Here is an 18,630-nt window from a genome sequence, read left to right on the forward strand (position 1 = left end):
CACATCCAGGCTATTTGCATCTTCCTTAGATACTTTAATTTTAAGTGAGGAAATAAAATTCTAAATTAAAAAAAACCTAAAAAGCTGACCAAGTTTTTTTAATCTGATCAAGTTCAGATTAAAAAAAAAATCTGAACTTCGTGATCTGAAATTTTATTTCATGTCTAGCTGATTTTAATTTGATCTATAATTCATCTGTTGACTTTGAGGTTTTAGAGGCTTTGTGAGATTTATTCTCTAATGTCATCAAGAATTAGTCCTAGAAATACACAGGTCATATACACAAAGATGCGCATAAACTACGCTTGTTAATTTTGTCTGCTATTACTATTTGAGTTGGGTGTGTGTGTGTGTGTGTGTGTGTGTGTGTGCATGCGTGTGCAAACAATGTAAATTTGTGTCCAAAATAAGTCATAAAATATAGCTCTTTAGTTGCATAGTAGCCTGTTGTTAAACAAACAGTTATGAGGTTCCCTTGTAGTTTATGCACCAACACAGTCTAGCACAATATTAGTGAAACAGCATATCGTTTCACTTTGCCTTGTTCCCTAAAGCATCAAATTCGACAATTGTGGGCTCGATCCTCTGTCTAATGATGTCAGCATTACCTCTAATCGTACTGTCATCAAACTTTGCAAAGACTGTTTGTGGGAACTCGCCAAGCTCAAGTTGGTCTTGGTGAAGTGCAGGCCACTTGATTTTTCTGATTATATTACTTGATTTTTGTTCTGCTTTGGCTGCATCATGATTTTGTATTATACTAGCAAATACCCCATTTGAATTTTGAAAATTGGAAGATTGATTGCAATGATATAACAACATTTCCGAATAACTGTGATCTGCTAGATCGAGAGTGTACCTGATCAAATACCCTGTTTGGATTTTGAAAATCAGTCAGTTGTTTGCAGAGATATTATTATAAGTACACCCCCATTGCACCTCGCAAAACAGCGCCTCAGATCTGTTGTAATTTAAATTTAATTGAATAATATTGAGATTTCCCAAGTTTTGAGAATTAAATTTTTTATTCAAAATCTCAGAATATTCAGAGAAAAAAACCAGAATAAAATTTGTACAGCAGTGAAAGGAGAAGGCTTCCACTACTGCTTTATACATAGGTTTATCTGTGGAAACCACATTCCAACAGGAAGTGCATAAAATTCAAAATTTAGTTCTGAAATGGCTGTGCTTGATCCTGATTGATGGTCTGATCTGTTAATAAAACATTTGTATGGATGTGAGCAAAACCAACACGCTCTATGTAGACAATTTCAAAAGTGCTGGGTGATCCAATTCCGTGAGTGCTTAACAATAGGAGGATTGCAAGTTGAAGTGGGTGGAGTTAACTGCTGCTCAAGCAATAAGAAGTTAGGCAAAAGCACATTCCATTAATCTTGCAAGAAACTGTATCATTAAGTCTAGTCGACATTTAGGTAATCAGTTAAATTAAAAAAAACAATATACTCTATTACTTACACTATAAGTAGTAGAGTAAGTAAACTATATGAACCATCAAAATAATTGATATTCATGACCTTGATGTCCAAAACCTTGTTATAAGTTAATATCTCTCCTACTTTCTGGTGATTAGGCCTGTGTGTGAGTAGACAACATAGAAAATTGTAAAGCAGTATCTAATTCAGTAGTTACAGAAGGTTTTTATAGAAATAGCCTCTGTTTATTTAAATATCTACTTTCTAGACCTAGGACTTACACCTAAGTAAGTAGGTACTAGTAGTTATTATCACTAAATTATTATGAGAATAGTACTAATGAGTTAACTAGGCACAGCAGGGTGTATACCATATGAGCTACCCCGAAGAGCAACTGTACATACTGTTGTGTAATTTGATTGATATGTTCAATAAATTGTTCGTTCAATGCATTATTCAATGTTGGCATTTTATCCTTACTAAAGATTTTTTATGTCCAGTATGCTTCTCTCTGAGATATTGCAGTTGTTGCAGAAACATCATACCAAAGTGAAATGTGTTCACTTGCCTGAGTCTATCTATTGTTCTAATTAAGAAATTTATTAATAAATAGTAATTTTAAATCTATTTCAGCAAATATTGTTCTGAAAGTTTTTGCTTCAGGTGACAATAAAAATTGAATGTTTTTAATGATTTTCCTATATAATGACAAAACCTAGTAAAGGACTAGAAGAATATACTGTGAAGGTAGATAAGTCATACTTTTATTGAGAATTTAACTAGGAAGTTTTCACTGTAACAGGGCTGGTTGTAACTTGTCTATGAGCCATCTGTTGATGTTAATATTGCCACTTGTTGATTTAACTATCCATTCAGTTTTAATAAATACTTGTTCACGCATGCAACAAACACATTCACTGTGTTGCGAACCACATTTTTTAAAGTTGGTTGAAAGTAATTAATTTTACAAAAAATATTGCATTAAATTTGTACCTGCTCATTTAAAAATTTTTATTTAGCATACAGACATCGGGTTTGAGTATTCAGGAAGGCTGGGTGATGGTCAAAGAGTCATGGGTATGGTTTCAGAAAATTCCTTTTCTACAAAAATTATTGCTGATAAGAATCTGATATGGAATGTCCCTGATACTTGGAGTCTCGAAGATGCCGCCACGGTTCCAGTTGTTTACACGACTGTAAGTACTAAGTATGTTTTCAAGTTGTCTTGTTTGCAGCTTATATTTGCTCTGTATAAAATTTGCATGTTGTAAATAACATGTTTTTATTGCATCATTTTCTATGAGGTAATTGAAGCCTGATTCTGTTTTATTTAGTGCTTTTATATCTTCTTCATATCTGTGTGCTCAGTTTTACCGAAGTACTTTTAGTGCAGTCATTGTAGTTGGTGTTTTTATCAATGTGTGTGTGCTTTTTTTTAGTTTATCTCATAATCTTGTATTTTTTTATCGTTCTTTTAAAAGCAACACAGTTGCTTTTTTGAAAATGTTGATAATGTTGGATCGATGTTGGTTGATTGTCTATTCTTTGTCTTTCTGGATTTACTATCTTAAGTGCATCATTTTAGTAAAGCGCTTCATTGTTTACCAGCACTTATAAAAGTTGGTTTTTAATTTATCCGTCTGAATTTAAACTAGCTATCTTTCTTTTATGAATGCTTTTTTCCTGCAGTCAGTTTTAGGATATCTTTTTACTTTAAATGGCCTTCGTATTTTTTCTTCCTCATCACTCTGACTCATTATTCAGCTGTTATCGAGTTGGAAAGTGTTGTTTTATCACCTAAGTTATAGAATCTTCTAGATATTGTATACTCCTATGTTAAATAATACTTACCATTACTCTCATTTTGTCATGTTTCAATGCTCTTTTTTGTTCTCAAATTTAACTTCTAGCCTTACAGTGAGTTTGTACTATTCGATATTTATTCTGACTAACTTCTAGTTTATGCTTAAAAAACTTTGTAGCACTTTTAATAAGTTAGATTCTTTCCTTTGGTTATTATTCAAATTTTTCTTTCTGCACCAAAATTTTGTTTCTTCATATTTTTACCATATAATTTGAAACTCAATAGAGAGCGACTGCTTCTTATTCTCACATTTTTCTACATCAGAACTTCCATTTACTTGTTATCTGATTCTCGCATAGATTGCTAATAACTGGTGTGTCTATATTTCAAATTAATTTTCCTTACAGATTTACAATTTGTTTTCTTTGAAGAAGATGTAGAGTTGATAAATTGCTCGGTTATGTGACTTTATTTTCATTAGAGAAATGTGTTGAACTTTGTGATGAATGTAACCTTAGTTGTGTGTGTGGGTGTGTGATAGGGGGGTGCACACGCATGTGTTCGCTCTTGTTTTAGTGTCAACATTAGTTGTCTTTATTGACTGTTATAATTCTCTTGTTGTCTTTTAGTTAGTTTTTAGTGCACTGTAATATATATCTTTTTTTTATCTTCAGTTATTTGACTGGTTTGATGCAGCTCTCCAAGTTTCCCTATCTAGTACCAGTTGTTTCATTTCGGTATACCCCCTACATCATACATCCCTAACAATTTATTTTACATATTCCAAACCTTGCCTGCCTGCATAATTTTTCCCCTCTACCTGTCCCTCTAATATTAAAGCAACTATTCCAGGATGCCTTAATATGTTGCCTATAAGTTTGTCTCTTCTTTTAACTATATTTTTCCAAATGCTTCTTTCTTCATCAATTTGCCGCAACACCTCTTCATTTGTCACTTTATCAACCCATCTGATTTTTAATATTCTCCTGTACCACCACATTTCAAAAGCCTCTAATCTTTTCTTCTCAGGTACTCCGATCGTCTAAGTTTCACTTTCATATAAAGCTATGCTCCAAACATATACTTTCAAAGATGTTTTCCTAATGTTTAAATTAATTTTTTATATAAACAAATATATTTCTGACTGAAGGCTCATTTTGCCTGTGCTGTTCGTCATTTTATATCGCTCCTGCTTTATCCATCTTTAGTAATTCTACTTTCCAAATAACAAAATTCTTCTACCTCCGTAATCTTTTCTCTTTCTATTTTTATATTCCGTGATCCATCTACATTGTTTCTACTATGTTTCATTATTTACATTTTGTTCTTGTTTATTTTCATGTGGTAATTCTTGCGTAGGGCATCAAACATGCCGTTCATTGTTCCTTCTAAATCTTTTTTACTCTCGGCTAGAATTACTATATCATCAGCAAATCATAGCATCTTTATCTTTTCACCTTTTACTACCACTTCAGATCTAAATTGTTATTTAACTTCATTAACTGCTAGTTCTATGTAAAGATTAAAAAGTAATGGGGATAGGGAACTTCCTTGGCAGACTCCCTTTTTTATTATGGCTTCTTTCTTATGTTCTTCAATTATTAATGTTGCTGTTTGGTTCCTGTAAATGTTAGCAATTGTTCTTCTATCTCTGTACTTCAACCCTAATTTTTTTTTAAATGCTGAAAATTTTATTCCAGTCTATGTTAGTGAAAGCCTTTTCTAGGTCTATAATTGGCAAATATGTTGGTTTGTTTTTCTTATATATATCTCTAAGGTTGAAATGAAGATTCAGTCAAAAATGAAGAGAAACGTTTCTGCCATAGATTTGGATTTACATGACGCTTTTGTAATTATGCAAATGATAGTACTTTATTAATTGATTACAGTTTTGTAAATCAAACTGAATTGGTCACTCCTCCTGCTTAATATAAGAAATCAAGTTATCTGTTTAAATGGCTCAATCTTCTGTATGTAGTAGTTACTTACTGATAAAACTTTCACTATTGAGAGTTGTTATTGAAGAATCTGCAATTGTGAATGTCTGCATATTTCTTTTGAGAATTGCCTTGAAGAGTATGATTTTTTTTTTAAGTGTATTGTTTAGATATCTTAATGTGTTATAATTGTATAATGTAGAGGTTTGAAATCAAGAGAAAGGAAAGTTATTCATAATCTGTGCAAGAATTGCACAGCTGTGATTAAAGTTGAAGACCAAGAAATATGAGCTCTGATTCAAAAATGAGAGAGGCAAGGATGTATTCTCATAATTGTTTTTTGATTTAAATGCTGCAGAAGTAGTAAAAGTCTGAAAGAAAATTTCAGGAGCACAGTAACACTTCAAAAAGCAAAGATGAAGTTCTTACGATTTGTCAATATTTTTCTTTTAGCTTTAGCTAAAATTGAGTCAAATAAATATGAATTGTATGAATTCAGTAATTGGAGAAAAATTTTATTTAAAAACAAATAAGAGAAAAGTGAAGTTAATGAAATGTAACAAAAAAGGAAATGGAAATACACTAAATATTAAGATAAGTGAATCTTATATACCAGAAATCAAAGAATTTTAACCTTATATACCAGAAGTCAAAGGATTTTATTATTTGAACAATATAATTATAAAGGACGGGCAATAGAAAGAATACATTAACAGTAGATTACAATTAGGAAGGAGAGCCTTTACACAGAAAATAAACTTAATACAATCAAATATTGATTTTGGAATTAAAAAGAACTTTTTAAAAATATCTCTATTGAGTGTATTAGTGTAAGGATAATTCAAAAGCCAGAGAAAAAAATAGAGACTTTTAAAATGTAGGATTATAGGAAAATGTTGAAACTTAGATGGGTTGATATAGTCTAAATCAAAGAGGTTTTGCAATAAATTGGAGAGAAACTAAGCCTGCACCTAGTTCTTAGCTGAACTAGGTCATACTTTAAAGCATCCCGGGTTAGTTGATGCAGTAATGAAAGAAATATTGAGGAGAAACCTATAGGTGAAGATTATGGTTAGAATAAATAAAGCTAAAATGGAAGATATGACTTAAAAACAGTTAAAGTTAGGAAATCAGTGTAAACATGTGGGAGTGCTCGAAAAGTCAAGTGGAAAAGTGCATCAAATTACTTTATATTAATAGTGCATCCAAAAAAAGTGTGTCATTTTTATTATTAGGTGATGTGACTGGTCACAGAGCACATATTGTGTGTGTTACCACTCTTTTGGACAACTGTAAGTGTTCTTATTGTTACTTATACTGCATTTGGTGATTTATTTAGATTTATGTATGTTCAGTAGAAAAATTTACATGTGATCAGTTTGTTTTTATAGGTTATCTATGCTCTGTATTCAAATGGACGCCTGTCAAAAGGTGATAGTGTATTAATACATTCTGGAAGTGGTGGTGTTGGTATAGCAGCTATCACATTGGCCTTGTATTCTGGATGTACTGTATTCACTACTGTAAGCACTGATGAGAAACGAACATTCTTAAAAAGCCATTTTCCTCAGGTACATCTCTATATTTATTTGTTAATTATAATTTAAATTAAATATGCTTTTATTATTTAAAAAAAAAAAACTAGGAACATTGTGGGTATATAATTGCCTGAAAAATTACAGTATATATATATATATATATATATATAATTACTGCAAAATATACAGTATGTAATACTGGTGTAACTATATTCATATAAACAATGTGTATTCTAACATTATTATTAAATTTATCAGAAACCTTATATTATTATTGTTTTTTTATATCTTAATATAGATAAATGTATGGGTCAGTAAATTCTGATTATTGAAAGTATAAAATTGTTACAATTAAGTGTTACATATGTAAAGCGTATATGTTGTAGTGATAAAATGTCTAAATTATCTGGTCCTATTGATAAATATTTGTCCAGTAGAAATATACTTTATTAAATATGTGAAAAAAATGCTTCACTTACTGATAAAAACATTGTTGTATGAAAGAAAAGTAAATTACTCCATAAACACAAGTTGGGATTTTTATGAGTTTTATTTATCTTTCGTTTCTGATCGCATGGATTTTGGTTTACTGCTAAAAGCGTTAGAATGTTATGGCTTCAGATGTGAATGTTTGAAGCTCTTACAATTCTATCTATCAGGCCGTTTCAAGAGAACAATTATACATAAAAATGGAGTCAAATATACTTCTAAATGGTATTGAGTTGAACTTTGTGTTTCTTGGTTCAGATGGGCTCACTACTTTTTGTAGTTTGTATGAATGATCTCCCACCTTTTTTAAATACTAATGTCATTCTGTATGTTGATCACATTACTGTTGCCAAAGAAAAAACAATAGAAGAGCTTAGTTGACATATTAAAAATAAATTAGAAACACTTAGTGCTATGATTCTCAAGTTTATGAAAATATCTCTTATCAGTTCCACACTAGTTTCACTGAGCAATGAAATTTGCCTTAGTTTTGATGATGCAAACAGTTGGCATCTGTACAAAACACAAATTTCTATATGTAATAATCTAACAAAATTTAAAATCACATATCTTGTATCTTTTAATCACTAATAGTTTATCTTTTGCTCCACCAGTAATTTCCCAAACCATTCCAAAAGACATTTGTAAAGTAGTTTATTGTGCTTACGTATATTTATTCTGTACTGCATTGCTTCCTGGAAAGCCGATCATGTTACAAAACCAAAAAGAAGTTACTTAAGGCACATGTTATGCTCATTCTGGAACCATTTGTAAATCCTTTTTCAGATATTTACGCATCCTGAACTTGTTTGTTTATATATTTATGATATTTTATATCCCTTGTTCATTTGAAACCAAATCTTTTTTGTGATACTATTTTCCAACATCACCATCAAACCAGAAATAAAGATATTTTTTAGAGATTACTGTCTAGCATTTTTTCACAAAAAAAACTTAATACATGGGTTTCAAGCTCCACAATTAGATTCCACTACAATATCACACTCAAGTAGACCATCTTTCAAGGATAATATAAAGGACTTACGTATTCAAAAAGCATATTATAGAATTGACAGATTTTTAAGCTATAATACTAATTGATTTTTTATATATGGTCACTTTGAATAATAAATGTGTTGTGTGCTAGATACGATAAATAAAGCCTTAGTGAAATGTAAGTTAATCAGTTTAACAAAGGAATGTATTATATAGTTTACTGTGTTATGCATTGTGTATGTTTAATTATGTATAAGTTTTCTCAGTATATAGAATGTGATACTTTTGATGTAAGATACTTTTAATACTACTGTTAAGATGATCTTGTAAATACCAATCCAAGTTATTTTTGATTTACAGCAGTAATTAAAATTTCTATTAATATCAATAAAGTTGGTGTAAATAACAATGAAAATTATTTTTAGGTTTTGCAAGTAGTATTTTATTATTCTTATACAATTATCTGTACTTAAGTTTAACATAAATAATTTGAGGAGAATTAAGTATAAAATTGTATGAAACTTATCAGTTTTTATGTATTTTTCGAATACATAAAAATATTGTGATGCTAATAGTAAATACAAAATAAATTCTTTCATTGTTTTTGTAGCCAGGTCAGAACTAAGGCAATGTTATGTGACTGAATCTTAGTATCTTGACTGAATCTGAGTCTTGTGTATCTTACTTAATAAATTGGCTTTGTTTCATTGAAATTAGTCATCTAAATTGTTTTCAGGTGATTTACAAAATGCTATTGTATGGGCCATGATGTCTCTTTAAATAATTTATTATAATTCTTACTGTACTCCACAACCCTTGGTTCTTTGGAGTTAGTATATTTATCTGTTGATTGTTTGTCTTCTCTGCTGTAGTTTTATTAGCATTCCTTTTTGGTATAAGGACGGTCATACAAATTTTTGATGTTACATCTCTCTCTTGGAGGAGATCTTTTTATTTAGCTTTCTCATCTGTTTAATCTTTGCCCATTGGTGTTCATGAAAGTCAAAGTATTATTAAGAAAAAGGCTTCTTGTTCGTGATCCAGTACTTTAGAACTGATGGAGTAGTTTTCAGTTTTGAAACTGTATTTGTAATGCATGATGATAAATCATTTTTCTTTATTTCTCTTGATAAGTTGTCATGATGTTTCTTACATCATAAATCATATGTTATCATGGTTTACTAGGTTCAGTGGTCACCTGTTGAACTTTTGATATATTCCCAACTATGTTTTGAATAACTGTTGAGATTTTCATATTACCAAGTATGCTATATATTCTATTGTTCTCTGGATGTGATATCTGTAATCAATTACTTTAACCAGAGTCTCTGAAGCAGGTGCATCCTAGACTCAGCACTATGCTAGACTTGTGACCTTTGAGGGTTTATTAATATTACAGCATTTGTTATTTGCAATTACTACTGGAAATTGTTTTTACTGAGTAAGGGTTTGACTATTGGCATTGTGCCCTTAATTTTGCACCTACTATTTCCTAGGATGTTAGATTTTATTGGATTTTCTAGGTATTTATAGAGCTGGATGAAATTTAGGCATGTTCTGTTTTCAAGACAGTTGGTAGTAAAATATCTATTTTAAATATACTATGATTGATCTGTTAGTCTGAGATAAAATAACAAAAAAAAAATTATGAAACATTATTTTACAAGTTTTATAACACTTTAACCAGATGAGTATTTTGGTGTGGAATATTTTGCTTTATCTTGAGCATGTTGCAGACTAAAGCCCTGCTGTTTTTGAGTAAGTTTTTTCTCTGATATAAGAGAAATGGGCAAGAAATTTTTATTTTAATTTATTTAATTATATTAATGCAATTTTTTTATGATATGATAAAAGTTGTATAAAGAAAGAACATGATTAAAGAAAATGTTTAATTAAAAAGTTACTTGTGTAATGAACTTTTAAGTTCAGGACACAAGGTATAATAAAGATATGATCTAAGTTTAGTTTTCCTTTTAATGTTCTTTTTTTCATATCATTGTGTGTTTTTCATTATCAGTCTAGAGAATTTTGAGTTTTTCTGTGAGCTGAAACTATGTGTTTACTGCTGCTGTTGTTGTTTTGACTAAGGCAGTAATGTATTCAAATTTCATGAGTATGAGTCCTCTCCTTCCATCTTATTACATTAACTTGTGGATAAGCATGGCTGTAATGAAGTCAGGTAACACACTTGCTCCACAAAATCTGGAAAGGGAATAGCTGTTTTTACAGTCAAGCTTAGAGGGACTAGCTCTGTAAGCCTGTCCACAGACTCTGTTTCCTACCTTAAAGTTGTAAAATAACCCGCCTGTACTTACTGGTGACATCTTATCTAATCTATGTAAAATTTGTTAGTTTCCATTTTTATAAAATATGTTCCTTTATAATGAATTGTGGGTCGACAGTTGACCGATAGAAATATAGGCAACTCAAGAGATACATCCTTTGAGCAAATGGTAATGAAGGAGACTCAAGGAAGGGGAGTTGACCTTGTGTTAAACTCTTTGGCAGAAGAAAAGCTTCAGGCATCTGTGCGCTGTTTGGCAAATGGAGGTCGTTTCCTTGAGATCGGGAAGTATGATTTACAGAGCAATAATCCATTAGGTAAGAAGCTACTGTTTTAAATTGTTTTTAAAAAACTTGTTATAGCTTACATATGTTATTCAAATAATTTTAATATATTATACTACAGGTTATTTAAAACTACCTGTACAGTAATTTACACAATTTTCAAGTAAAGAAGAAAAATGTAAGCGCTACATTTTTTTTTACATTTCCTGCTACAGAGCATGTTCTGCCGCTCTATTATTGCAAATATTAACAACTATTTGAGAAAGTTTGTAAGTGGTACTTAAGTCGTTACCTTGTATGTCTTTTTGCAAATTCCCAGTGAAGGTATAAAGAGTACTGAGCAGCATCAGCATTTGTGCAGCACAGATATGTTGATTAAACTGTCTTAACTGTACTTAGTAGACGTGAGAAAATCTTAAAAACTATTAAAATACATGAACAAAGTACACTGTAAATTAAACTTTGCAGCCAAATATTGGACACAATAACAAAAAAAAAAAAAAAATTTCTTGACCTAACAGTTACAGAGAACAATTCACAAAACCAAATTTTCAGTTTATACAGAAAACCAACAATGGCAGACCCTCTTATTCACAATCCCTAAAACCATCCAACTTCATATAAACTATTTGTTTTTAGGTAGGTAATATTGATAGTATACTGATTACTCAACACATCCTTGTCATCTGAAGACCACGTAGAAGAACTTGACACTGTAAAGCACCTAGCTTGCATAAATGTATATAATAATTCACCATTTGCTGCATTCCTGAACAAAGTAAAAAGAACCAAAGGTAAATTGAGCAACATATATATATATAAAACATTAAACTGCATAAACTAAGAAAAAATAACTGATATTAAAAAAATCTAGTTATGATGTGGTCTTCGGAACAAACAAAACAAATAATTTCACACATAACACAGTCATTAAACAGACAAAGTGCTGGTGGACTTTATAAAGTGTACTGTTTCAACTACAAAATGTTCAACATTGACCAAATGGGATGCAGCTTTAAAGTAAGATAAAGTGAACACTTGGGACCCCCCCCCCCCCCAGTTACAATATAGTCAACATTTGCTGACTTCATATGCACAGATTCATTTTCATAGACAATAACTGTGATATTTTTCACATGTACAAAAAAAGATTACATCTTAAGACATTAGAATGTTAAAAAATGTGTAAAGACCCAAAAACAAGTATTAAATGAACAGATTCAATTCAAACCCAATACACATTTTGACCATATGCTAAATTCATAACCACCTAATTAAAAAAACCTCTATAATGATAACACCAGGTGTTATCAGAGTGAGAGTAGCAGCACCAGTCTTTGAAGATAGTTACAAAGACAACTGAAAATGTTTTGAAGAAGTAAGTTATTAAAAATTTTTTATTGTAAAATTTGGTTCTGTATGTTAGAAAAATTTATATTTTTTTAAAAATAACATTCATTTTATTGTATTTTGCCTCAACTTTCCTGCCTCACTAGACTGTTTTATTCTATTCTTTGTATAAGATGTTTAAAATGGTTTTGTAAGTTATAATTAAAAAAAACATATGTTGTAATCCTCCAAAAATGGAATGATGCACTCATATGACATCTATATAGTCTACTGAAAGCAGGAGGTTTTAATTTCTTTCAACTGGGTTATGTACTTTCCTATAATGAGTTTTTTATACAGAAGTTTTTGGTATAAAATTTGAATATATTTCTGGTTTATAAAATAAAAATAATCTTTCTCATTTAAAAGAAAAATATTTCTGAAATTTGGATTTTAGATAATTTATGAAAAATGAAAAGTAATCTATGTATTTATAGTTTTTATGAACTTATTAATAAAAAAATCTATTATAAAAAAAAAATGATTATATGCCATACAATTCTTGCTTTAACATACAAGGACATTACCTAAAGCTTGAAATTTTAACACTATCAGTTAATAGAATTATTTCTTCGACTTGTACAAAGCGAGCAGCAAGAGTAACTACATTATTACTTATAACCAAATGCTACAATAGCTGCTGTAATGAGGTGATATTTTTTGACTAAACTTGGAATTCCTTGAAATAACAGTTTCAAGGAATTCAAGCTTATAATAAACATAACAAACACAAGATTTAAGGAAAAAAAAATCAGTTCTGTAGGATGACCATAATTATGAAAATTTAATGGATATTTGATGTACATCAATTGAACAGAAGTTTTATAAAAATAACATGTAAACCTTTCTTGCAAATGTTATAACATATTTGACTCCTTGCTGGAGCTTAGGCAGCTGCAGACTGGCTGTAATAGATTGTTTTGTGTATTAATATATATAATATGATGGTTTATATATATATATCTTTACATTTCAGACTAATAAATGTGCAATTCATATGAATTGCCAAATACGAGTATATGATTTTTGGTTTACCATTTTCTGGGCTACTAAATAATATATCTTAGTTTGGTGTACATAGCTAACATATCTTCATTGTCACTCATAACCAAAAGTTGTAGTTACATTCAGGTTCTGACTAAATAAAGCTGTAACAAATATCTTGAAGGCTTTTGGATTATCATTTCACTTACTCAGACTTTAAATTCTGTTGAGAATTCTTTTATCTTTTTAAATACTCCATTATTTTAGCATAAACTAATATTTCTAGTGTAACTCCCCCCCCCCTTCCTGAGTCATAGATTTTAAGTGCATTTCTGCATTTAGTTTCTCTAGTAGTATTATTAGTAATGGTGTATGGAATTTGTACTTTTTTACAGGTATGGAGAACTTTAAAAACATTACTAGTTTTCATGGCATTATGCTGGATGTAATATTCCATGCTTCAGATGAAGAGAAATCTGAAATAAATAAAATTTTATCAGATGTTTTAAAATCTGGGGCTGTGAAACCTCTTAGACGACAAGTGTTTGATGGAGATCAGTTTGAACAAGCATTTAGGTCAGTTTGTTTTTGTTACTATACCAGGTATGATAACAATTAAACTTTATTTATTATTATTATTATTATTATTGTTAATAGTTACTTACCTTTTGAACTGAAATTCAGAACAATAGACAGCTATAATATTTACAGTTGGATTTGATCTTTAGCATGAGGTAGTATCTCGGTTTTTACATATTAAAATACAGTACAAAACTGTGAAAATGTATGTATGAACTAATTAAATTTTATAAGGATGTGTGTTTCTGTTGGATATAATAATCAACTCTCCCAAAATCTGAGGAGCTTGCAGATCTTTGTAGGTTGATTACGTTTAACCTCTGTTTTCACCTTCCCCTTCTCGTTGATATTAAGTTCCTTTTAATAGATAGCATGGAAAGTTCATCAGTTTAGTAGAAAAACAGCTGTGCCAAAGAACGGTTGATTCTAGCAACCATTGTCACCTGTTAGTGTTGTATTTAGGTGATGCAATTTGTTGGATACAATCATTGGGAACAAGATTAAAAAATTAACAATACCTTATGGACAAATACAAAACAACTCAGTGAAACTGAACACTGATAACTGAAAAATAGAAATCATGACTAAAACAAATTAAATCTTTAGCACCCACCCTTGAAGGATTTCTTAAAATTCACAAAAAAGATATACCAATTTAACTTGTAATAAACTACAGAAACGCTCCAGGAGTCTACAAACTTGCTTGATATCTATATAAAGTTAATAGACAACATGTACTGCTTAATAGTAACATCTTATTAATTAGGACCTAGTAAATAAAATTAAAACTTTTATCTTTCACAATGAACCGTTTGCCTCTTTTGATGTAAAAAATGATTATGCCACGATTTCCATTTCTGAAACAATCACGATCTTATACAACCTTCTCAAACAAAGCAAGATTGCTTAAGAATTAATCTCTGAAATCATAGACACATTTTATTTGTTAAAGTTTAGAATGTAAACACATAGATACATAGTAATTCTAGCCTAGTAGTGTTAGTATTACTAATAGTACATTGGAGGGGATAATGTACTGGAAAAGGACATCATAGGTACCAAGAAGCTACTTTCTGGTGTGGCAGTCCATATCCATTCTGTGTGTCAACTGAATTTTCTGAAGTTTGATGAATAATAATTACAACATAATCACGAAATAAAACTACTTTGTCTTCAACAACAAATTTTACACACTTTAAAGGTTACTTACATGTTTATAAGTTAACTGAAATATTCTTTTGACACAGATAAAACAAAAATTCTAACAGATAGCAGGTATTCACATAAAATCATCTATCACCATAGATATATAGATGACATTAATCCTTCTTCACATTAGAAACACCAGACATTATAAACAACATTTTATTGACTGCCAAGCAAAATTCCTGTAAAGATAATTTTAATTGCTGAGTCAAAAAAAAAAGATAAAAGCATAAACTTTTTGGACTCACAGCTACAAAATATGAACACACACTTGCATTTGAAATCTTCAGAAACATACTACACTGATATACATACACAACTTTTCTGTCACCCCTTGCAAAATAAAATTGCAGCTTTCAGAACCATGCTGCACAGAATACATAACATTCCACTGTCACAAAGGTATTACCTGAATGAACTGCACACAATAAAATATTTAGCCAAAGCAATAGGATACATCAAACACTGATAAACAAAACTTCTATACATATTTCAGAATGAGAAACAAAACAAGATAAACAAAAAAATGACAAATCCATAATCTTACTTAGATTAACAACACCAAAAAAGTTGCACTTAAATTCAAAAAACAGGCAGAACGCTACATAATGAAACACAAGTAAAACAAAATACATGTTACCAGACAAACATTCACACTTAAAACCCGACACGTGATTGATTTATCTGGAATAAACAAACTTGACCACTCACACTGTAATAAGACCCACATAGCACAAACAAGATGCAGATTTTCACAATGATTCAAAGAACACATAAAAGCACAAACATAAACAAAACCAAAATTATTATATATTAACAACAATGAACACAAACTTGATGCTCTCAGGCGCACATAAAAATAGCGTTCTACTAGGGGTGTCTGGAAAGTTTCTCGGCCTGACACAGAGATGCCAGATGTATGACTAAATTGGTTCAAATAACTGTGCCTAAGTGCACCTTTAATTATTCAGAACTTATGCCACTGTATCATTAATATCTTTAAATAAAGTCCTTGTTAGTCTGATCAATATATATATATTTAATCTATAACACATTTATAAACATTTTCACTTATTTAAATATTATATCATTAGTACATTATCTTACATTGTTAAGTTTAAAATGGTGTATGTACAATATTAATGTTTAAGTGTATTATAATTAAGTATTTATATTTAGTTTAACATTTTAAGGGACATTCTTTACCGATTGATTTAGACTAACAATACTATTAGAAAGAAAAAACATATAATAAAAAAAACAGCTGTTGAACTCAGCTAGAATAACAAATTTATATGCTTTACATAAGTAAGAAGAAAAGAGTTAGATAGTCATTTACTATTAATAAGGAGGGCATGAAACTGAACATAAATGACTATTATATTTGTTAAGTATAATCCTTTAGATGATGTGCTGTAAAGTTCCAGACTCGTGTGTTTAGTTGTTTGCTTGTGGTGATAGAGTAAAGCAAACAGGTTCTGACATTTTCTGAAAAAAAAAGATAAAACTGAAGCTTTAGCTATTATAAAGCACTTTGTTTTAAAAGGTTTAACCCTGACAGATATAACGAAAAGAGTTAGATTCATCTTTGAAGGATTCTTTCCCTTCTTGTTCTACGATAAAAAACTTGCACTGCTGAATTTGAATGTGATCGTATATTCATTCAAATTGATGAATTCTTGAGGCACCCAAAAACTGCTGCAACTGACAAAATCGTCACAAAAGTCCACAATGCCATATTGAATGATCGCCGACTGAACGTATTCAAGCTTGCTGCCATCACAAACACCTCGGCATACCGTGTCCATTACATTTTACACTGTATTTTGAGTATGGAGACTGCTGGGTGGGTGCCACATTTATTAACAGTCAATTAAAAATGCATTTGACTGAACACTTCTAAAGGATATTTAGATAGATTTATTTAAACGCACTTTCGCATAGTTTCTTCGACGTTTTGTAGCAGTAGATGAAACATGGATTCACCATTACACACCAGAGACTAAACGGAGGGTGGGAGCATGTGAAGGATCGCCAAAGAAAGCATCTGCATTTCCATCTGCAGTAAAAGTCATGGTTATGCTTTTTTGGGGATTTTTATGGTACAGTACTCATACACTACCTGGCAAAAAGCAGAACCATCACCAGGGAGTATTATGCTTTTCTAATGGAGCATCTGAAGGGTGCTATTTAGGCTGTTTACATCCGGCCAAAAAGAAATTGCTCTTTTACTATGATAATGCACCTCACACATGTCTACAAAATTCAAGACCTTTGCTTCGAAGTGCTTTCACATGCACCATATTTGCCAGATTTGGCTCCCAGGGAGTAGTTCCTCTTCTCAAACCTGAAGAAATGACTCCCCAGACTAAGATTCTTCTTTAATAATGAGCTTAAAGCTGAGACAACTGTTTATTTTGCAGAGTTGGATTATACTGAGAGTATTAAAATGTTTAAAGATCTTTGGTCTAAGTTTATTGAATTGCAAGGTGACAACTGTGTTGAAAAAAGATTCTGAAAAATGTTGTGTTTTCTTTGTTTGGCTTAGAATTTTGCTTATGGCCTTCGTAAATGAGCTATCACAATATAAACGATCTCATTCAACATAAACAACGAAAATCTTTTAAAACTGATTCAAACAGTGGTACCTCAGTGTTCACTACTCCCAATGGTAATCTCAGAAAAAGCTTTCCATACAACTAGAACAAAATTTGGCTCAGATGAAAGAAATGTTTTTTACAACTTTACTTTAAAAAATGTACTGCAGTCAATTTTTAAAAATCTTTAATTCAATTTTCTCTCTCACTATTTAATTTATTGAATTTATTCAGCTTCAACAATTTTATTTCTTTTTTTCCCTAAAAACTATTGGTTTTTTTTTTAAAAATAAAGTAAATGAAAATTTTCAGACAGTTTAGTTGAAGACAACTTACTGAAGATGTACCAATTAATGGTCTGAAAGCATTGTAAAGTGAGTTTTGGAAATGTTTAAATGAATACATTCAGTTTGTTATTTAAAAAATCCTATAGTCTCAAAATTTCAACACCAACCATCAACTTAGCATATTATTTAATTTATGCTTACTTGCATTTTTTAGAATATATTTGTTTTTAACTGATCAGATCTATTTCATTATAAGTAATAAGTTGATGAATTACTTACCACTGAAAATTTTAACCATTCATTCACTTTCAGGTTTTTCTCCAGAAAATCTTTTCAAAATTAATCATGGACTACTATTTTTAGTGGTATCCATCTTAAAACTTATAAAATCCCTTCAGTATGTTGTTGAATAATGTATTTTATTTATGTTGCATTTAATATGTTGTTTTTGTCAATTTGGTGTTTGTAAATTTCATATATTTCAATTGTTTAAGGTTTTTATGTGCATCTTGTAAAATATGTTTGATTTGTTTAATATCTTTTTGTGTTTTGTTTCTATAAAGTGATTTACAAAAATCAATGTATAAGATCTTTATATCTGTAGATGTATGTCTGGTCTGTTTGACATATTTAGTGCACTCAGTGCAATATACTCCAGGATCAATGTGTTTTTTCAGTATATGTTTTGTTAGTTTACTGTACGATATTTTGTATCTTTATCCTTAATTTGTAAACAACAACTTTTAATCGGACTAACAACATAGATCAAACGTATTAAAAAGGAAGTCTTTAACAAAAATTGAAACCCTCCGTTTCAAGTACC

At 30.3% G+C, this 18,630-nt stretch overlaps 1 protein-coding gene across 2 annotated transcripts in view; it reads left to right on the forward strand.

The window, feature by feature from the left end:
* LOC142323491 (fatty acid synthase-like) overlaps positions 1-18,630 on the forward strand; it is a 232,107-nt gene that overhangs the window by 160,042 nt on the left and 53,435 nt on the right. Inside the window, exons 25-28 of one of the 2 annotated variants that reach the window (XM_075363214.1) lie at positions 2,453-2,629; positions 6,566-6,745; positions 10,600-10,798; positions 13,534-13,714. In XM_075363214.1, coding sequence (XP_075219329.1) covers positions 2,453-2,629; positions 6,566-6,745; positions 10,600-10,798; positions 13,534-13,714 — 737 coding nt within the window. Of the gene's footprint in view, positions 1-2,452; positions 2,630-6,565; positions 6,746-10,599; positions 10,799-13,533; positions 13,742-18,630 lie in introns of both variants that reach the window. The other variant, XM_075363215.1, reaches the window with a different exon arrangement.

The sequence above is a fragment of the Lycorma delicatula genome, chromosome 4 (genome assembly GCF_047948215.1).
Source record: "Lycorma delicatula isolate Av1 chromosome 4, ASM4794821v1, whole genome shotgun sequence".
In the NCBI taxonomy this organism is placed as follows: Eukaryota; Metazoa; Arthropoda; class Insecta; order Hemiptera; family Fulgoridae; genus Lycorma; species Lycorma delicatula.